General features: G+C 41.0%; 1 protein-coding gene and 1 pseudogene across 2 annotated transcripts in view; both read left to right on the plus strand.

Moving 5' to 3' along the window:
* The first annotated feature begins 192 nt into the window (after nucleotides 1–192).
* The window catches only part of INVS (inversin), a 152,336-nt gene continuing 129,986 nt past the window's right edge, over nucleotides 193–22,542 (plus strand). Inside the window, exons 1-3 of one of the 2 annotated variants that reach the window (XM_004711070.2) lie at nucleotides 193–338; nucleotides 2,805–2,933; nucleotides 16,876–17,042. In XM_004711070.2, coding sequence (XP_004711127.1) covers nucleotides 2,828–2,933; nucleotides 16,876–17,042 — 273 coding nt within the window. In that variant the 5' untranslated portion in view covers nucleotides 193–338; nucleotides 2,805–2,827. The remainder of the gene's footprint in view (nucleotides 339–2,804; nucleotides 2,934–16,875; nucleotides 17,043–22,542) is intronic. The other variant, XM_045296561.1, reaches the window with a different exon arrangement.
* Nucleotides 14,200–14,666, plus strand: LOC101651498 (annotated as a pseudogene).

Here is a 22,542-nt window from a genome sequence, read left to right on the forward strand (position 1 = left end):
GGAAATGTAGTCCGGCTCTTCTCTCACCGGGCAGATAGCAAGGCATCCCGAACTCCCTTTCCCAGCAGGCTCTGCGCCAAGACCTCCGCGCGCGGTGCTTTGTGGGATAGCAAGGGCTGGAGGCGGGTGGACCTCGGCGTTACAGAGGATGAGAACTACAATTCCCAGAAGGCTGCACGCTTGACATCCTCCGTGGGCCCTCTGAGGGGCTCAGCTAGCTCCAGCGCCGTGGGGTCTGTCCGAACTGCGCGTAGTTTTCCCGGCCTGGCGGGAGGGGCGGCCTGGTGGGGATCGTACCCCCTGGAGCCGCCCCCCGGGACGTCAGGGAGGAGGTGAGGGTGAGTAGGAGGGCGTCTGGCTGGGGAGGCTCCGGTCGGTCTGCACCGCCCTGGCCTCTACCTCACGTCTCACGGCCCTCCTGGTTTAGCTTGTAGCCTCAGCCTCCATCACTGCCCTCCTTCGCCTGCTGCCTCTTGTTTCTGCGCTAACTCCTGCCTTATAAAGCCGCGGCCACCACTTGGGCATCAGTGTCATGAGTACCGCGGTGCGCTCGTTTAAAGAGCCGATTCCGTAAGGATGGGAAATCACGTTGTCAACTGGAAAACTCAACGCGGGAGTGACTGTTAAGAGAGTGGCTCACTCCTAATGGATAATTACTGAATTCCACTGCGAGCCTTGGAGGAGCTTAACCATCTGGCCCCAAGATAGCTCTCCAACCTCAACTACAAACACCTGGGCCCACGGGCCCCTCATGGTAGCCACACAGGCAGGGCTAAATAGCCAGGAGGCACTTTCGCTGCTTCTGGGGCTTTCTCTACTGCCTTCCTCCTTTGCCTCTTTGCCTGCCACCAATGCAAATGTTACCATTTGAGAATTTCCCCACCAATTTAGCCCTAATCGGAATTACCCTTTGCATGTGACTCCAGCCCCGCTAGTTGTATAAAGTTAGAATTATTAGAACGTTTATCATCCTGGCTTGTTTTATACGCTCGTGATGATACCTTTGATTTTATACCACTTCATAATTAACACTTTGTAGTTAACACTGTTCACACTCTGGACTTAGCACTCAGCCTTTGACCTTTGGTTCAACAAACACTGAGCACCAGTTATCTACCTTGTTACTGTGCTGCATATTTCGAGGTAAAAACCCCACACATTACTGAGGTCTAATATTTTTCAACAGTTTTAATATGGCATATAATCACATATCATGTTACTCAATAGTTCAATCACATCAAGAAGAATTGTACAATCATCACCACAATCCGTTTTGAAGAAATATCTTTGTATGTTTTTCAAAGGGTATAAAACGAACTCCTTAAAACCCTGATCTAAATAACAGGTCTTAGCATGCAGACAGTACCCAGCCCACTAGTGGCACTCCACTTGAGTGACTGGACATGGTCACCTCTTCATTTTTAATCTATTGGCCTGCAGGAGGAACCCCGGAGGCACAGTGGTTGAAGCACTTGGGACTAACAGAGAAGGTTGGCAGTTTACCTAACTACAGTGATGTTTCAACTTCTCCTTTTAGTAGCTTCTTTCAAGGGACTTTAATATAACCCTGTATGTAAGAGTGATGATTCTGAATGTTGAGACATGAAAGAATTTATTCAAGCACCCCCCTCTTTCTCCTCATTTTCTGCCAACATGTTAACACAACTTTTCAGCAAAACAAAGACATGAGGAGCTGGCCTTTGCCATAATTAAGAAAAGACCTTTTCTTGCATATAGAAAGGGGACCAGTCTTCTTTGTCAGAGAAAGCATAAGCTTGGGCTCCTCAGTTCTGATGGAGTTATCTTACAAAACTTTTCTAGATCCCCAGGAGATTTGGGGTGACTGAATAGAGTGACAGGCTTTTGGAGAATTTCCTCTTGATAGCAATTTGCCAAGAGCTGTTAAAAAGCTCCTCTTTAGATAGGTATGTGTGCTCCAATTTGTAAGGGTGAGTTTGACGCCCAACATTTCTTGTCCTTGTACCTCCACTGCCCTTGTAGGCATTCAAGCGTAGAACTTGTGATAGAGCACCTTGGATTTGGGGGCAATGTTTAAGATCATTAATACAACTGCCAATCTCTCCTCCAGGTCAGATGTTTGAATTCTTCCTGCTGAAGTTGTTACATAATCCAGCTTCTGCTTAAATATTCCTATTGACAGGAAGCTAGCTCACTATTTTCTCAAAAAGTCTCTACATTTCTAGAAGATTTCAGCAAACCATATTAGCCTACTAGTGAGCACAAAATTTTTCTTAATGAAGCATGGTTATTCCTAATGATAGGATGGTCCAAATATTCCCCTAAAGTCTCAAGATAGATAGAAATTTCCCTGGTGGACTCAAGAAGAGAACAATTAAAAATTCTACCTTTCATAGGAATGAAAATAATTTAAATCTGAGTGATTCAGTTTTGAAAAGGAAACACCGTGCCCTTTTTGTGCTTGCTCATCATCACCTTTATTCCCCAGTATCAAATCTAAGGTTGAGTGTTATATGGAATCAAATTACCTGCATTAGCAATCACTGCAGCTGTTGAGCCTGTGCCCAGTACTCAATGTGGAGTGTATTTTCTCAGAGTCCTTGAAATGGGTCTTAGAAGCATCTAGCACTCTCATTTGACACATGAGTCACTTGTACAAAAAGTTACCTAATTTGCTACATTCTAGCAACTAGGTCTAGGACTGTCAATTTTGGAATACTACTCAGGCATTTCCTATAACAAACCGGCTTGTCAACAGTGTTAACATCTGACAGCCAAGTTACAGAAAGTATCTCGGGCTGTACTCATTGTTTGAATCATTTCAGGTTGTTCCAGTTACTGAGAAGACATGAACAGGTCTGAGCACTTGCTGTTTACTGGCTCTTCCTTAGCATCGCAGGTTCACGCTGCTGCTGTTAATGGAGATAAGGGCGCTCTTCACAGGCTCATCACAGGTAAGCTGACTCACAGCCCCCGGGTCAATGCTGACTCGTAGCGGTCCAGTAGCAGCTTTCCAAAGCTGCAAGTCTTCTCGGGAGGCGAGCACCTCATCTTGCTCCCACAGAGAAGCTGGTGGTTTTCAACTGCTGACCTTGTGTGTAGCAGCCCAGCACGTATCGCTCATAGATAAGAAGCCTCCTTAAATACAGAAAGTTTTTAAATAATTCTTGCCCTAAGGAAGTCTGTTCATTTTAATTTGCAGTGTACTTCTTTCTACATTGTAATGAAAACATGTTATTATTTGTCTTTTGTGCCAAGACTTGGACAGGAAAGAAATTTAAGTCCTGCAACTTAAAATATGAATTAGAATTAGGTAGAAAGTCATTGAGGAATAGTTATGTATTTTGCAGTGAACCTGGACATGCTAAGGGAATGGATTTATCATCCTGATAGAGATGCAGAATAGGTGGTGGAGACATAGGAAGCCCAAACAAGTCCCAAACAAGCTATTGAAACTCAAATAATAAACTGAATTTCTGGATGATTTTCTTTCATCACATTATCTTCAAGGAAGATCGGAGAGCCTCACATTCGTTGGTGCTTTATAGTTTTAAGTGAGTCCTTGGGTGGCACAACCAATTAAATGCATGACTGCTAACCAGAAGGTTAGCTGTTTGAGCCCACCCACAGGTGCTTCTGAAGAAAGGCCTGGCAAAATATTTCTGGGGGAAAGTCAACTACTCACAACCCTGTGGAGACAGTGCTGCTCTGATGCACACAGCCCATGAGGCAGAATCAACGCAAGCAACGGGTTTGGTTTGGGATCTTATTATTTTCTAGATAGTTTTAACTATGAAATATATTAAACAGATAGAAAAGTATAGGAAATAAACCTCCATTCATAAATCAAATATCCACACATACCTGGGCCTGTTTCTAGTTTCTCTATTTTCTTTCATTGAGTTCATGATCTACTATACTAAGGTGCAGAGGAGCCCTAAAGGTGGAGTGGATTACTTATTGGGCTGCTAAACACAAGGTCTGAATTTCAAAACCACCAGCTGCTCCATGAGAGAAGATGAAACTCTCTACTCTCATAAAGGTTTACAGTCTCGGAAACTCACAGGGTAGTTCTACTTTGTCATATCGGGCCACTATGAATCAGAATCGACTTGATGGTAGTGAGTTTGGTTTTGGTTTTTGATACCAAGATGTCTGTATTACTAAAAGAAAATACATAGTAATGTCTGTTAGGACAGGCCCACCTGCCTCATTCTTCTTCCTTCGCTGTGGGATGCCTTCGTGTGGCCCTTTGCATTTATAAATACACACAGAAGCCTGGTGAGTTTTTATATTTATATGCACAAATGTGTATAAAGATACAGAATCAGATCTGGATAGAGCACATTCCCAACACTCCAGAAAGGTCCTTCATGCACCTTCACCATGAAGATTCCTCCCCAACCCCCAACATACTGTGTTACGCTTAATATATTGCCTGTCAACTCTGAATGCACTTTGCAGTATGTGCTTTGAGATAAACAGAATTCCTTAAAGTATTTCTTTAAAAAGAACACGATGCTAACCTTTCTCATACAGTGCTAGAGGAATATCACCAGACGAAGAGGCTGTCTTGCAGGTCTCCAGTGAGATGGAATGTGGTATGGGGCTGAGGGTATGTGACTGAGCACTGCCCCAGCCATGAGCACAGATCAGAGGCTCTCAGGGATCTGGCAGCCGCTGCTCACTCTGGCATCCAGACTCCCACTCCCAGTTGCTGATCACCTGTCCTCTCCCACCTCCACTGCATCTGGAGGATGCCCTAATGCCTGCCCAGCAACTGTAGACTGGCTCTGCCCTGACCAAACCAGAAAACGTTTCTGCTATTTGGTGAGGTGAACCTTACCCTCTCTTGTGTGGTCCAAATCCCTTCCATGTTTGTCCTTCCTGAATACTTGCTCTCGGTCTTGGAATACCAGGCAGATTTTTTAAAAAATACCTCATGGCTGTGCTTTAGTATAGTTAATAATTTTTTATATTAACCATCTCTTGCTTAACCTACTATCTCCTGATTAAACACAGGCTGCTACATACACATGTACATACACACATGCACATTTACAAGCACATGGTTGTGTGCACCCCCCTCATAGAAACCCTCTTATTTTGACTTCTGTCATCAAGGGTTTGCTTTTAATCTGTTCTTGATCTCCTTGTAAATGGAATCTTGTGATATACTGACACTTGTATAAGGCTTCCTGGTTCAGTAGTTCCTCAATGTGTGCTATACCCAGCCTATTTCTATTCTCCATTGATTGTTTATAGTTTTTTTCTATTATACATAAAACTACTATGAACATTCCTTTATATGTTTTCTGGTATACTTAGGTACTCATTGCTCTTGAGTAATATACCTAACTATGTGTATATACATAAATAATTTTAGAATGGTTTTAGATTTATAGGAAAATTATTAAGATCGTACAGTACCCATATGCCTCTGTTGGGAGCTACCTTGACTCTTTACCCCACTGTGTCCCACCCCTCCAAGCCACCAAAAACAAATTGACTGCCACTGAGTCACTGCTGACTCCTAGTGACCCCCTGTGGGTTTCCAAGACTGAAGCAGTTTACTGGAGCAGAAAGCCCAGCCTTTTCCAGAGGAGCTGCTGGTGGTTTCAAACTGCCACCCATGCAGATCACAGCCCAACACACATCACTAAGAGTCACACATTGACTCATAGCACATAACAAGACAACATTATACACACAGTAGAGGGCTTCAAAAAGTTTGTGGAAAATTCCATTATCTTTTTTACTTCATTTCCCACAAACCTTTTGTGTGTGGTCTGTGTGTGTTGGTGTATAAAACAATAGAAAGTAGGCCTGGTGGCACAGTGGTTTCAGATTTGGTTGACAGTTTGAGCCCACCAGCAGCTCTATGGGAAAAAAATAATAAGTTACCTGCTTCCATAAAGATTTATAGTTTCAAAAAAATAAATAAATAAATGGAATTTTTAAAAAGATTTATAGTTTCAGAAACCCTATGGGGCTGCTATCCATCCTTTAAGGCCACTATGTGTCACAGTCAATCTGACTGCAATAAATGTAAGATAATAACTCATAATTTATAAAAATAATTTTAATAATAGCAAGATATTTTGTCTTACATGATTAGTATTTTTGTTTCCTATTTAAAAATCTTTGTCTAGATACCCTTCAGAAACAGTAACAGGAGTAGTGGTTCCCTGGGGGAACAGGAAGTGAGAGGGGATGCTGATAGCACTGATGACTGTATAGCCCCACTTGAGGGGAGCAAACAACAGAACTGTATGTGAATGAATATATTGGATGGGGTAAGCAAAATAAATAAATAAGGTTTCTGTGGGGAGGAGGAGGGAGGGCATAAAGGGGAGCTGATATCAAGGAGTTCAAGAAGAAACAAAATGTTTTGAAACTGATTGTGGTAGCAATTGTACAATACTGCTTGATGTGATTGAACTATGGAATGTTATATCTGTAAGAGCTCCCACTAAAATTCTTTTTTTAAAAAAACTTTGTCTATTACAAGGTCATGAGAACAGTTTGTTGACAACTAGAAACTAATTTTTTAGTTATTTTAGTTATTTCACATTTATTTGGATATAATATGAAATAGAAGCCAAATTAATTTTTTTCATGTAGATATCCAATTGATTTAGATTCACTTATTGACTACACTATTCTTTTATTGAATTTCAGTGGTGCTTTGTTTTAAGTGAGGTAAGCATATTTTCATGTGTCTACTAATAGAATCAACTTGATGGCAGTGGGTGGAGTTTTAATGGAATCTATTTAGGTTTTCCTTTTACCAGTATCATAGTGGAGCTCTGCTAGATCTCTTATGCAAAGATTTTTTATTGCTTAGTCAGTTTCTTCAATGACTCTAGGATGTCAGGATTTTTGTTTCTTCTGTGTCATTTTTGGTATTTGTAGCATTAGGTGATTTGTAATAGTTTCTGACCCTTTTAGGATATTTTGTGTGTATTAGTTTTTTTCTTGATTCGTCTTATTTTTGACTCTTTGTATCCCTTCTGTTTTGTATTTGTCTTGTATTGTGCTCTTAATACTGCATTTCTTCGATGTCCTTTGTATTTGTCCTGTGTTTTTGTTTATGTGGTTTTGTTTTTAACTTTCAGAGCTACATGGATAGGGTATTCAGTTTAACCTTCTTTCCTAAGGTCAGTATTTCAAGATCTACACTTCCATGAAATAACTGTTTGAGCTGCATTTTACCAATGTAAATAGGGCTTTTATCATCATTCAGTGAAATATATTTTCTCCTTCCTTCCAGATGTTTCTTTGGCTCATAGGTTATTTAGGAATCTATTTCTTAATTTTTAAGCCCAGGAGCATTTTTTAAAGCTTCGGTTGTGTTATTGATCTTTAGCTTAATTGCGCTGTAGTCACAGGACATTGTCTACATGGCTTCTCTCTTTTGAAATTTACTGAAATTGCTTTATGACCCAGAATATGATGTTTTGCTAAATGTCTCACGCTCTCTTCAAAAACAACAACATATATATATAATTTTGTCACTTCCCTGCTCAAGAATCTTTAATTGCTTCCAATTGCACTTAAAATAATAAAAATCTAAAGGCTACATGTATGTCTTTTCCTCTCCAACCTCACTTTTAACCTTCTTTCGAGAAAAACTTGTTTTCTTTCAGTTTCTTAAACCTGTTAACTTCTTTTCGACTCCAGGATTTTTGCCTACAATGCTGTTCTCCCTGTGTTATGTCTGACTAACTCTTACTCATCCGACAGGGCTCAGTGTTAGTCATATCTTCCAAGAGTGCAGCTCTGTGACCCTCCAGTCTCAGTGACGTGAGTTACTGTGTTCTCTCTGGGACCACCTTACAGTTCCTTCATAGAACTTCTCAGGGAAAAAAAAGAACTTCTCAGCTTGAAGCTGTATGTTTATGTGTACAATTATTCTTGAATAACTCCTTCTTTAATCAGATATTAATGTCCATGAGTGTAGACTGGGACTATTTAATTCATCTTTGTATTTGTAAAATCCAGCAAAATGCTGTATATATCATATTTGGTATATAATTAGCACATGTAAAAATATTTGGTTAAAAAAGAATACATTTTACAATCTTCCTCTCAAAAGTATATCTTTCCTTCTAAGTCGACTAGTTTTAGGGAGAATGGAGACTTACGTGTGAATTGAGTTGATTAAGTTGGGCTGAGAGACAAGTTAGAACTAATTTCTTAGGGTGGGGCTTTTTTTTTTCAGTCAGAATGCTTTACCCAAAAAAGTACCTTATAAGAGGAACTCTCCATTATTTAAATGAAGAATGTAAACTTCAAAAGAAAGAAAAGGCAAAGTATGATGGATCTTAGAAATAACTTATGGTAGAATCAGTCATACAGATTAGCTAATGCACTTTCTCTAAAATTTGAGGACTGCATATAATTTTATGTTCACAAAGAGAAAAAAAGTTTTTTAACAAGAAAACATGGTGTGAAACGAGAAGAGAGCTGCTCATCTTTTAAAAACTGTCCTATTATGTCTCACACGCATTAATAGTGATCCCTTCTGTCTCTGGTATTTCCCAATACTTTAATATCCATGCTACCATATGACCGTGCATCTAAAATTTCGAGGAGATTAAAACATTCTTTCCTGTGAGAAATGTGTACTTATCCCTAAATAGATGCCATCTTCTTGCCTCAACTAGTGACATAGTACTACAGATGAATTTTTTTTCTTGAATCTTTGCTCACCAACTGCTTAGTGAATCCATTCATCTTATGATTTCCATTTTCCCGCCACTGTTTCCGTGGTGAAGTATGTCAGTGATTTGTTTGAGTCCAGGGAAACAGATGAGTGTCTCTTTCTACATACACACTGATTAAATGGAACCCTTTCCATGCTACCCATTGACCTGCAGGCAGAGTAAAGGGCGTCGCCAGAATGAGACATTATTTTAGTAGCAGTTCTTAGTGTTTAACCTAATACAATGGATCAATGTGTTAGCACAACCCACTGTTTTCTAAATTCAGATATATTGGGGCACAGTTTGGAGGCCTAAAATCATAACCATGGAAAAAGAAGTTTTATGCTATGATTATCATTTTATAGATATGTAAGTTTTTCTTTTAACATCAAATTCAAGTAATTTGAATGAAAGCCAGAGATATAATTGGTAACAGATGTAAGAGATTCATCTTAATAGTGTACAGTGTGGTTTAGAATTTTCTATTTTGCCTCTGCATTTTTATTAACTATAGAAGGAAGCTTCGAAAAATCTATAGGAAAAATCCATTATCTTTTAATGCCATTTTCTACCAACTTTATGTTTATTAACTTACCTAAGCCATTTTTTCTTTCTGCATCTGCTTCCTATCTTCAAACTGTAGATTACCATACTTCGCTGCGTGAGAGTTAAGATGACCTCTGTAAGCTGTCAAGCATGCCGTTTGCTATATGATCCAAAAATCCAACCTGTCATCCCAGTGATCCCCCCTCACAGTCACCCTGTAGGAAAAAGTAGAACTGCTCCTAGAGTTTCCAAGTCTGAAAATCTTTATGGGAGCAGACAGCCATCCTTATCTTCTATCTCCCCAAGAGTGATTGATGAGTTTGAAACACCAGCCTTGAGGTTGGCAGCCTAGTGCTTAACACAGTGCTAAACACAAACATACCAAACAATAAACTCACTGCCTTTGAGTTAACACTGATTCATCGTGGGCTTCCAAGACTCACTGTTTACAGGAGTAGAAAGCCATCTTTCTCCCATGGAGCTGCCGGGGATTTCGAATGGCTGACCATGAGGATCACAGCCCAACATGTAACCACTATACCACCAGGGCTCCTGACATTCAGTAGCTAATAAATAGTATTCTATTGCTGGTACTGCTATATCAAATTAGACAAATATAATAGAACAAAGCTTAACTAATTTCAGAAATGTCTCAAGGAAAAAACCTAAATACTACAAAGAATAATACTGCTTCCTTTATGAAAAGCAAACAAATTAACTTGTAAATGTGCAATATATAAAAATGTATAAGTAGATTGATGTAACTGTTAACAGTGTTTGAAGCTGTTTGCAGCAGTGACCAGACAACACTACTCTGATTCTACTCCAACTTTTATTGAACTGTCCATGTTCTGAGCAAGTGTAAATCTGACTCCTTTCTCCTCCTTGCTACTGTGTCTAACATCCCCCAGACACAGTAGTTAGGTGTGGCAAGGACCCACAAAAGTGGCAGGGTGATAGCCCAATTTCAGGTCACCTTCATGTGTATAAACATTCACACTAGTGATGATTAAATTAGCTACCAATTATGAAGCTGATCTTTCAGGTGCCAGCAATTGTTTTAAGGGTTTTTATAACTCATTCCTTTCATTTAATTATGAAACAGTATGAAGTGCTTTGGGAACCCTTATTAAGTTCATTTTATACGTGAGGAAACTGAGGCAAAATAAGATCGTTTAACTTGTGTAATCAGTGGCAGTACTGAGGTTGAACCCAGGAAGACTGACTCCACAACCCGTGCTTTTAACCACCGAGCTAAAAGGTGAGTAGATCCTCCTGTATATATCTGTACATTCATATGTTTGCATAAACAGAACTGGGTGAGTCTGTGAATGTGCTTGTTCATGATATGGGTCACTTTGGGACAGTCTGGTAAAATAGAACTCAGGAAAAAATATTTTTAAGAGCCTAAATATAAAAAAACCAATTATACTGATATATGATGAACATAAAACCTTAAAAACAAGGTATAACAATATATCTGCAATTTTTTTTTAATTTTTAATCATTTTATTAGGGCTCATACAGCTCTTATCACAATCCATACATACATCAATTGTGTAAAGCATATTTGTACATTTATTGCCCTCATCATTCTCAAAACATTTACTCTCCACTTAACCCCCTGGCATCAGGTCCTCATCCCCCCCCCTTCATGAACCCTTGATAATTTATAAATTATTATTATTTTGTCATATCTTACACTGTTCGACGTCTCACTTCACCCACTTTTCTGTTGTCCATCCCCCAGGGAGGGGGTTATATGTAGATCCTTGTAATCGGTTCCCCCTTTCCACCCCACCTTCCCTCCACCCTCCCGGTATCGCCACTCTCACCACTGGCCCTGAAGGGATCATCCGCCCTGGATTCCCTGTGTTTCCAGTTCCTATCTGTACCAGTGTACATCCTCTGGTCTAGCCATATTTGTAAGGTAGAATTGGGATCATGGTAGTGGGGGGAGGAAGCATTTAGGAACTAGAGGTAAGTTGTATGTTTCATGGTTGCTACATTGCACCCTGACTGGCTTCCCTCTGCAATACTTTTTATGATATAATTAAAACAGCAAGATTTAGTGTCTGATCTAACAGCTATGATAACTTCAAAATAATAAACAGCATCAATGTCAGTTTAAGATATCTGCAGGAAATATAATTATAAAATATATAAAAATATTTCATAAAATCTCAAGTGCCCTCAAAATGTAATATGACCAGCATTATTCTCATTTTATGCATTAAATTACTGAGATACCAAAATGTATCACATGGCAAATAACTGGCAAAAGTCACTCTCTACTTTTCAGTTGGGTTCTTTGCTCATACTTATGGAACTTACTAAGGAAATTAACAGGTTACCACTTAAGTGAGAACTGCTTAGGACATGCGAGTTGTTCAATCAAGATAGTTGCTTCTCTGCCTTGCCTGCAGCAGGCCTCTCTCTGGCCTCTGCCCTGTTCATGCAAAGTTACAAAGCTTTTTTAGGGCTGTCAATAAATATGCAAAGGGCATGCCATTCCTTCATAGCTCTCAGCCCAAAGGCACTCAGTTCTGGCTCTGTGGATCAGCAAACTCAAGTCAACCAGTTAAGTGCCCAGATGCACCCCTCTCCACAAGTCAGCCTGCTGCCCCAGAGCACTCAGCTTTTCTTGCTGTGTGGGCTGAGAAGTCCACTGCTCCACCTCATGCTCTGGCTCCTGGTTCTGTTCCTACTGCTCCCCTGGTGTCAGAGCTGCCTCCTGGATCAAGGAGGTTCACTGCTCAGGGACCTTGGGGGCCCAAAGGAAGTGCTCCATTTCTGTCTCTTCTCCCTTGCTGGTAGTGACCTCCTCCCAACTGCCTCTGAGGTGGTTCATCTAACACCCAGCAGGGTGGCAATCACAACGCACCCTGTGATTGCTCACCACTGAATCCTAGAGTCCACTCAGTATCATCCCCCACCTTCTTACCCAGACCCAGCAGGAAAATGAAGGTCATTTGGTGGGAGTAAGCAGGAGTCATATTAAATAATTCACTGCATTACACCAGACCATGTGGGTCTCTCTTTATTGTTTCTGTGTTGCCTCGCTACAACAATCAATCATTTTGAATGATGACAAAAGCTTTACCAAGATTGTGACAATATAAGGAGGGTGAGGTAGGAAGTGAGTGAAAGCCAATGAAATCAGTGGACTTTTGATACTATGTGAAAGCAACATTTTAGAACAAGCAAGTAGAGAATGCTAGATTTACCTGTGTTGGTAGTGTATGGTGCTGTCAACTGACACTCCTTTTTGCTGCCTACAAGTGACAGTCATTTCCTCAGCTGCTGTGTTTGGGACTTGGCTTTCTGCACATACTGGCCCATTGACCATACAGACTCATCTGCTTCAACTAGCCTGAAAATAACTGACTGCAACAGAGCAATCGCTTTCCAGTCTGGAGGTTAGTTCTGCTTTCTGAGCTGTGTCCACAATGAGCACATGCAGAAAACCAGCCCCAGGTCAGCAAGCACCAATTGGTCATGGATTAGTGGCTTCCTCCACAGTTGCCAGAACACTTAAACAACCCAGCATGCTAGCCAGCTGCTTTCTATATTAGCTGTGCCTGACAGGAATGCACATTAAAATGCACCACCATGCAGTGAATATTGGCTCCCTACATTTGTTCATGTTTCAGTTTATCAAATACTACCAAACAATAAGTCATCTCATTTTCGTCATTCCATTATTATCTCACTTCATCATCAAGATAAGGCATCATATAGGCTGGACAGGAAGTATTCCCATGTCATGATTCAGGAAACTAAAGAAGGGCATAAGGTGGGGGGTACACGAGCAGGCCTCTCTCAGCCTACTCTCTGTTAGCTGGGAAGTTCGGAACCTGATGGGTCCCACACTGCTCCCCCTCTCCCCTCAAAAGGAGGCCACTGAAGAAGGGCCCCCACTGGAAGCAGGGGGCTTTTTCTAATTTTAAAGAGGAGATATTTGCTTTCGATTCCCTAAAATACTTGAATTTTGCCTTATAAACACCACATGTTGGATGATGGCTACCTAAGCCAATCAAATCTTATCCTTTGGGAAATATAAGAGTCAGTTACACAACAAGAAATTCAGGGGAGGAGAAAAAGTAAGCACTACACTTCTAGTAGCTTCTGGTGGGAACACGAGGAACTTAATGCCACTGAGCTATACCTGTGAAGATTGTTAAAATGGCCAGCGTTTAGGGTACCTATGTATTTACCACAATAAAAATGTGTTCTAACAATGTCTCTGTATGTGATAGCCAGCTTTGGGGGGAGAGCATAGTGCTTGCTCTAAAGCTCAATGTCTTGGTTAGGACTGCTCACCTTTGGTGACTGCTCCCATGTCGCAGCATTGATGCTTGTGACCACAATTCCTGAATTCCTCTGATGTACTCTTAACTCCCCAGGAGGAGTCCCACTCTTGGGGGGAAATCATAACACGAACTCTCTCATCTTTTGAATACTAGTCATGACTATCTTGGTTTAACCATCACAAATAGGATGCCAGTAGAAAAACACACCCTTTATCGTGAGAGACAAGCACTGATAGGCTATCTGGAGGTTTTGCATTCCCTACTGAAAGGCCTTGTGGCGAGAATAATACTCAACACAGTTGTACCCCTCAGAAACCTTGTGAGAGGGTTCTACTGAAACTACATATATATATTGTATGTCTTGAAAAAAGTTTATATTTAGCATTAGCCAGCTGGATCCTGGTTTTGTTGGCAACATCTAAAGCAGCACTTCTCAACCTGTGGGTCTCGACCCCTTTCGGGCAGGGGTGTGTGTCAAAGGACCCTTTCACGGGGGTCCCCTAAGACCATTGGAAAACATAAATATTTCAAAATATATAATTACATATTGTTTTGTGATTAATCACTGTGCTTTAATTATGTTCAATTTGTAACAATGAATATACATCCTGCACCTTTCGGCCGGAACCGCCATCTTGCAGTAACCTGCCAAAATGAGGAACACCAAGGGGAAGAGGAGCGGCACCCACTACGTGTTCTCCAGGCCTTCAGCAAGCACGGCGTCGTTCCCCTGTACGCCTGCATGCGAATCTGCAAGAAAGGTGACACTGTGGACATCAAGGGCATGGGCTCTGTTCAGAAGGGGATGCCGCACAAATGTGACCACTGCAAAACCGGACGCGTCTACAACGTGACCCAGCATGCTGTCAACATTGTTGTCAACAGGCAAGTCAAGGGCAAGATCCTCGCCAGGAGCATCAACGTGCACATTCAGCACTCGAAGAGCCACAGCTTCCTGAAGCGTACGGAGGAGACCGACCAGAAGGAGGAGGCCAAGGAGAAGGGCACCTGGGTGCCGCTGAAGCGCCAGCCTGCCCCTCCACGAGAGGTCCACTTTGTGCGGACCAATGGGAAGGAGCCCGAGCTGCTGGAGCCCATCCCCTATGAGTTCATGGCCTAGTCTGAAATAAAGCTGTCCCGGGCAAAAAAAGAGAAAAGAAAGTACATCCTGCTTATCAGATATTTACATTACTATTCATAAAAGTATCAAAAATGACAGCTATGAAGTAGCAACGGAAATAATTTTACCGCAACACAAGGAACTGTATGAAAGGGTCGCATCATTAGGAAGGTTGAGAACCACTGATGTAAAGTGTCATCGTCAGGAGCCGCCTCCTTGCCATCAGGCCTGATCAGGTGTTGTCCTTGGCTACATCAGTGTTATAGAGCTCCTTCAGGGTTTGATCTGGGGTTTGACAGTGATCAAGGGGAACTCGATGGCATAGTGGCCAAGCGTGTTTCTCCTGGGGGTGCTCTTCTGAGGGTACTCGGGCTGCTTTCTTAGAAGATGGGTGACATTCAGATTGTGTGTGTGTGTGTGTGTGTGTGCGCGCTTGCGCACTCTGGACACCGTTCAGCACAGCCTTCTGAGCTTTTAACACCTTTACTTTGGCTTCCATTTTAGGAGTGGCAGGGGCTTCCTTCTTTGCCTTCGGTGCCATCTTTGTAAAATGTGGATCGATATATTTTTTAATCATTAAATGTATTCAATCAAATGCAAAATTTGCTTCCAACTTCAAAAGAGAGATTCTGAAAACAAACGTACTGCTGCTGTGTTGTCTTAACTAGTATTCTCTGCTTTACACTAGCTCCAGAAGTAATATTCATGATTCAAGGGTTTATTAAGGAAATTAACAGGTTGTAATGCAAGTGGGAAATACTGTGCGATACAGGATAGAGTTGTTCATTAAAATATGTAACAAAGTTCTTTCAGACCTACTAAATGCCACTCAGCAGTTAGCCTCAACCCAAAGGCATCCAGTTACAGCTCAGTGGGTCAGTAGACCCAACTCCCTGAATTATGTGCCCAGAAGCACCCCACTCCAGGAAGCCTCAGCCCAAAGGTACTCAGGTCCACTTCCATGGGTCAACAAGCCCAACTCCCCCAATTAAGTGCTCAGAGACACCCTAGTCCACAAGCTAGCCTCTGCACAAAAGCATTCAGCTTTAATTGCTCCGTGGGTTGGGCAGTCTGTAACTCTGTCCATGCGCCAGCTCTTGTTTCTGCTGCTGATCCTCTGATGTCACAATTGTCTTCTGGATCCAAGAGGTTCACTGCATGGGGATCGCAGGGTCCAGAGGACGTGCTCACTCCTGGTTCTTGCTGGCAATGAGCTCTCTCCTCCTGCTTCTTAGAGGGCTCATTTCATATGCAGCATGATGGCATTCCAAGGAATCCCATTAAAAATTACTCACAGGTAAATCCTTTTAGTATTTCCCCCACCTCCCCATTTTTTTTTTAAAACCAGGCCCATGCAGGTAAAGGTATTTTTGCAGAAGTTAGAGACTTTGGCTAGAAGAACCACATTAAATAATTCACTGTCCCTGCCTCCTCCAGGAGTTACACAACCTGAATCACATTCCTTTCTCTTTTTTTATTAATAGATTATTACATATATTATAACAATCCATACATCCATTGTATCAAGTGTACATGTACAGTTGTTGGCATCAAGAATTTCTAAACATTATCTTTCTTCTTGAGCCCTTTGATATCAGCTCCTCTTTTTTTCCCCTCCCTCACCCACCCTGCCACCACAATGAACCATTAATATATTATGTATTGATATTATTATTCATATATATCTTACACTGCCCATTTTATCTCTTCACCTACTATCCTGGTATTCGTCCGTCTCAAGGGGGGTTATTCTTCTGTCATTGCTATCCATCCCCCTTCCCCCTTTCTCCCCCTTCCCTTCCCCTACCCTCCTGGAATCGTTACTCTATTTCTGATTCATATTTTAAGAACAATAATCTTTCTTGTTTTATTACCAGGATACATGCAAAACAAACAACCTCACTGCCATCCAGTCAATTGCTGACTCACAGTTAGTCAGTCCCCTGTGGGTTTCTGAGACAGGGGTATAGAGCCCAGCCCAGTCACTCGCTCATGGTTCCAAACTTAAGACCAAGCCAAAGCACACCTAGAGCAACCAGGAGGGAGAGGAGACAAAAAAGAATCTTCCCCTGGAGTAAACATGGCCTTGACCACACCCTGAATTCATTCCATGCATGTAGCAGTGTTTGGAAATCAACATGGACTGTATGTCGCCCCCCTAGTTCCACAATAGCAACACTGGTAAAACGCCACTGTCTGTATCTTACAGGAGACTCTGCTCTTAAAGACAAAGAAGATCAGTTTGGGAGAACACCACTCATGTACTGTGTGCTGGCTGACAGAGTGGATTGTGCAGACGCTCTCCTGAAGGCAGGTGCAGATGTTAACAAGACTGACCACAGCCAAAGAACGGCCCTCCATCTTGCAGCTCAAAAGGTGAGAAGTCAACTTAACTTGCAAATTAAGCCTCTCGTTTAGTATTTATCACTTGATGAATGGAACAATACAGCAGAGGGCTACAAATACAAGGAAGCAAAGAATACGTGACTCTTCTGTTTCCTTAAAAATGATCTGTAAACTACAGAGTGAACCCAAAGTAACTAATGGCAGCGTCCACCTATCGTGTGCTGTTGTCAGGGAATTCATTAAGTGGGGAAAACGCATCAGTTATATGTACAAGATGATTAAAACTGTATTGTGAATTACATTATATATAGGGTAAAGCAATGGCCCAACATAAATACACTAAAATGTTCCTTGTGGTTGGGTGTACATTTTAGAAATAGGTATGAAGATGTCTCCTTTTTTACTATTTACAATTTGACTCTCTTAATCAGTGTTGCTTTACAATAAAAAGTTGCACTCTCTTGAAATATGAGGGGGCTTCAAAAGGTTTCTGGAAACTATGGAATTTAGAGAGAATGGGATTTTCCTACAAACTTTTTGAAGTTTCATGTGTGGTATTAGGCTTGGGGCCATCACAGAAACCTGTTTTATACATGTGTCTTCATTATTTTTTTAAAAATCTCAAGTTATATTGCCAATATTAGTATGTTCGCCTTTTTAAAGGCACCGTCAAGGGCTTGGATTTTTAAGTTTAAACCTATCAAAACAAAAAGGCGAGGGTGGGGGGTTGGGGAGAGAAGCTTCAGCATTTATTTAAAGACTTTTTTGCCTAAGAATTATTTTTCCATCCATAAAACTTTGATCTCTAAAAGGTATTTCCAATGGCTGGTATTTTGTCTTTTTGCAATTTTAGTCTTCTATACTTTTGGAACAAAAATAGCCGACACTATTTAAAAATGTGAACCAGATATAGCTGGTTAATTGAAGGGTTAGAAAAATATCTTTTCATTAGGTGAATGCATAAAAAGAGACTGACATTAAAATATACTACTGAATATGCTAGTTATAGGCTTTTATCTGTTAGGTCTGTCAGGTTATTTCCAGTTATTTCTCTTGAATTTGCTTTTCAGTATCATAATGTATTTAAAAACATCCCTCATTTTCAATCACATTTTTAACTACTGCTAAAGTATTTATAACCTCTCACCTGGGCTTTGTCAGTAGTGCAAATTACTCCCTCAGGTAAGATAACACCACTTACCTTGTTATCATTTGAAAAAAAAATTTCAGAAGGGAATAGTCCCAATATTAGGAATTTGCGGGAAGTGAATAACAGAATTGTAGGTTAATGGATATATTGGATGGGATAAGATAAGGTTATATATGTATATATATTATATACACATGCTTATTGATTTATATTTATATAATACTAACAATAACAATATGGGTTCCTGGGAAGAAGGGTGGTGGGGTGAATAAAGGGGAACTGATATCAAAGAGTTCAAGAAGTAAGAAAATGTTTTGAAACTGATTGTAGTATCAATTGTACAACTATGCCTGATCTATTTGAATTATGGAATGTTATGATATCTGTAAGAGTTCCCAATAAAATTATTTAAAAACAAAATAAAACATGATTTCTGATTTTTTTAAAAAAAATTTGCTACTCTTAAGATTTTTCCATATAATTCATTGAAGTTAAACTTCATTTAGGTTTAAAATGCAACTTCAAAAATGTAAGGTGGAGGGAACTTAACTTAATATTAAGTGGAACACGGTGATGGGGGTGTGTGTGAGGAAATGAGGTCTTCATTTGGTGATCCAACGGCATGATATCATTGCAGAGATATATGACCAAAATGAGAGACTAGGTGTGTACAACCAGAAATGTTAGCTATAAGTTTCTTTATAAGATGCATTGTGCTGTTTTGTTTGCTTTTTGTGTCTACCATGGTTTATTGTGTGTGTGTGATAGTGGATAGTATCAAAGATTAAATGGAACTATGAATTACATGTTACATCTTACATATATGTCCTAAGTTAAAAAATGTATGTTCTTTGGAGTTTCTGATAATTATGTATTACCTACTCCTCTTGTTTGGTTTGTGTTTGTCAGAGCAGCAACTGATCCTTTGGCTTTACTAACACTAGTAGAATTTCCAAAACCGAGGTGGTAATAATTTTTTTAGTGCTCTGGATCAAATGTAGATAATATATTGAATTTTCTGTTTCATAAAGTAGAGTATTATTCAGAAACTGGAGATTGTATAGACCAGGCAGCCCTAGGAAGAGGAAGGTCTAGAAATTTTTTTTTTAATCATTTTATTGGGGGCTTATCACAATCCATACATACACCAATTGTATGAAGTACATTTGTACATTTGTTACCCTCATCATTCTCAAAACATTTGCTCTCCATGTAAGCCCCTGGCATCAGCTCCTCATTTTTCCCCCTCCCTCCCTGCTCCCCCACCTCACTCATGAACCCTTGATAATTTATAAATTATTATTTGTCATATCTTACACTGTCCGACATCTCCCTTCACCCACTTTTCTGTTGTCCATCCCCCAGGAAGAACGCTATATGTAGATCCCTGTAATCGGTTCCCCCTTTCTACCCCACTGCCCCTCCACCCTCCCAGTATCGCCACTCTCACCACTGGTCCTGAAGGGATCATCTGTCCTGGATTCCCTGTGTTTCCGGTTCCTATCTGTACCAGTGTACATCCTCTGGTCTAGCCAGACTTGTAAGGTAGAATTAGGATCATGATAGTGAGGCGGGGAGGAGGTGGGGAAAGCATTTAGGAACTAGAGGAAAGTTGTATGTTTCATTGTTGCTACACTGACCCTGACTGGCTCATCTCCTCCCCACGACTCTTCCGTAAGGGTATGTCCAGTTGCCTACAGATGGGCTTTGGGGCCCCACTCCGCACTCCCCTTCATTCACAATGATATAATTTTTTGTTCTTTGATACCTGATACCTCATCCCTTCAACACCTTGTGATCACAGAGACTGGTGTGCTGTTTCCATGTGGGCTTTGTTGCTTCTGAACTAGATGGCCACTTGCTTACCTTCAACCCTTAAGACCCCAGATGCTATGTCTTTTGGTAACCAGGCACCATCAGCTTTCTTCACCACATTTGTTTATGCACCCATTTGCCTTCAGCGATCGTATCTGGGAGGTGAACATACAATGATATGATTTTTGTTCTTTGATGCCTAATATCTGATACCTTCGGCACCTCGTGATCACACAGGCTGGTGTGCTTCTTCCATGTGGGCTTTGTTGCTTCTGAGGTATGGCCCCTTGTTTACCTTCAAGTCTTTAAGACTCTGGATGCTATATCTTTTGATAGCCAGGCTCTATCAGCTTTCTTCACCACATTTACTTATGCACCAGCTTTGTCTTCAGTGATCGTGTCAGGAAGGTGAGCATCATGGAATACCAATTTAATAGAGCAAAGTATTCTTGTGAGGAGGCCCAATGTCCATCTGCTACCTTAATACTAAACCTATAAATATATGCACATAAATCTATTTCCCCATCCTCATATATAAATATATTTACAAATATACATGCCTGTATTTAGACCTCTATAAATACCCTTTGCCTCCTAGCTCTTTCCTCTATTTCCTTTTACTTTCCTCTTGTCCCACTATCATGCTCAGCCTCATTTGGGTTACAGTAATTTCTCTCGGTTACATTACACTTGATCACGCTCTACCAGGCCTCCTAGACCCTCCTCACCACTGATTTGGATCACTTGTTGTTCCCTTATCCCTGGGTTTGTTAACACCCACTTCCTTTCACCCCATCTCCCCCTCTCCCATGTCCCCCCGGAACTGTTGGTCTCGTTGTTTTCTCCTCCAGATTGTTCATCCAGCCTATCTTATTTAGACAGACCTGCAGAGATAATAACATCCACAAAAACAAGACAGAGCAAAGCCAAGCAACAAAACAAAACAACAACAGCAAAAAAGCCAATGACAAAAAAACCCACAGCACAACAACAAAAAAGAAAAGCTTTTAGTTAGTTCAAGGACTGTTTGTTGGCCTTTAGAAGTGTTTTCTGGTCGAGTCTGATGGGGTGCCAAGCCATGGCCCCAAAGTCTATTTTTGGTATCACCTGGGGACTTTGTTGCTCTATTCCCCTTGCTATTCTGTTGCACGCCCTTAGTGTTTTGCCTCGGTGTGGTGGGATCAGATTGGGCACAAATCCCACACTGTGTCTCCATTGTTGTCCCCTGTCGGGCTATAGGTCAGTGAGGGATGTCTTGTCTCATAGTGGGGCCAGCCATATGGTCTTCTTTGTGGATTGGCTGCTCTGAGCGAGAATATCGTCCTCAAGGCTTGGTGGGCCAGGATGTGCTCCACTCTCTCTTCCTCCCCCTTGGTTTTCTCCCGTATGCTCTGATCACACATGTCCCTCTCCCAGAGCTGCAGCTTCAGTGCTGTCCTCTGAAGTGAATTCTTCTGGGGGAGTAGTGGCTGTCTACATAGTTGGGATTGGGGTAGAAATAATTCTTAAAGAATATGTGGAAATTATGTAAGACACTAAACCTCAAAATGAGGAAGTTGGATTGAGACTCAGTTAAGCTTGGAATACAAACACGTCCAGGTCTGTAGCACACCACCTCTGAGCAGAAGCAAACACAAATGCTCTTTAGGGAAAACATCATCTCCTTTAACTTCCAGGATTCTCCCATATTAAAATAAACCAAACATGATCTCACAATGGAAGCTTACCAAACACATAAAGAAGCAATCTGCCATGAGTGAGAGTCAGCAGAAACAACAAACAAGTGATTTAGACTATCAAACTCTATCACAGACTACAGTACATCTCTCCAGCTGTTGCCATTACTAAAAGTACACTCGCAATAACTACTCATGAAATGTTTGAAGTCATAAAAGAAGGAATCGGAAAAATGAGCAACCAAGAGACTCCCATGACTAGACCCGACAGCTTATCATGAACTAACCCAGCTGCCAAAAGCATCTATAAAACCTGAATAAAATATATGAATGATCTTTAAAACGTTTGTGGGAAAAAAAGGGATTAAAAGAGATAATGGAATTGTTCCATGAACTTTTTGAAACCCCCTCACATATACTGTTTGAAGGCATTGAGAGCAACCGGCATAGACTAGATCTGATCTTTCAGAGCAGTGTAAAGTGAGAGCCACATTCATCCGACTCTTTCCCACAGAGAACTTTCAATACTGAGTTGCAGAAGAATACAACCCTAGAAAAACAGAAATCTTACTGGCCAAGGATACCAAGAAATCGTTTGTAGCCGTCATTGGCTGGGACTTGAAAGGCAAAATGCTGAAGAGGAGGGAACTTCAGCAAAGGAACTCAACATGCTCTGTTTAAAAATTCCTTTCCAGCCATTAGCAGATTCCTGAGCTGGGCCTTGTACAGGACGAGGCTTGAAGAAGTCTAGCAGTAAACAGCTGGGACTCTAAAGAGCTGAGCAGAGATTCTTTTTCCATTAGCCCATATTTTCTTCCACATTTAAATATTTGAATACCTAACAAACTAATTTTTGTGAAGGGCTTCCATCTAATTGTAAAACATAGGT

This window comes from Echinops telfairi, unplaced genomic scaffold (assembly GCF_000313985.2).
Source record: "Echinops telfairi isolate 266 unplaced genomic scaffold, ASM31398v2 ScPeMD7_7410;HRSCAF=8448, whole genome shotgun sequence".
Taxonomy (NCBI): Eukaryota; Metazoa; Chordata; class Mammalia; order Afrosoricida; family Tenrecidae; genus Echinops; species Echinops telfairi.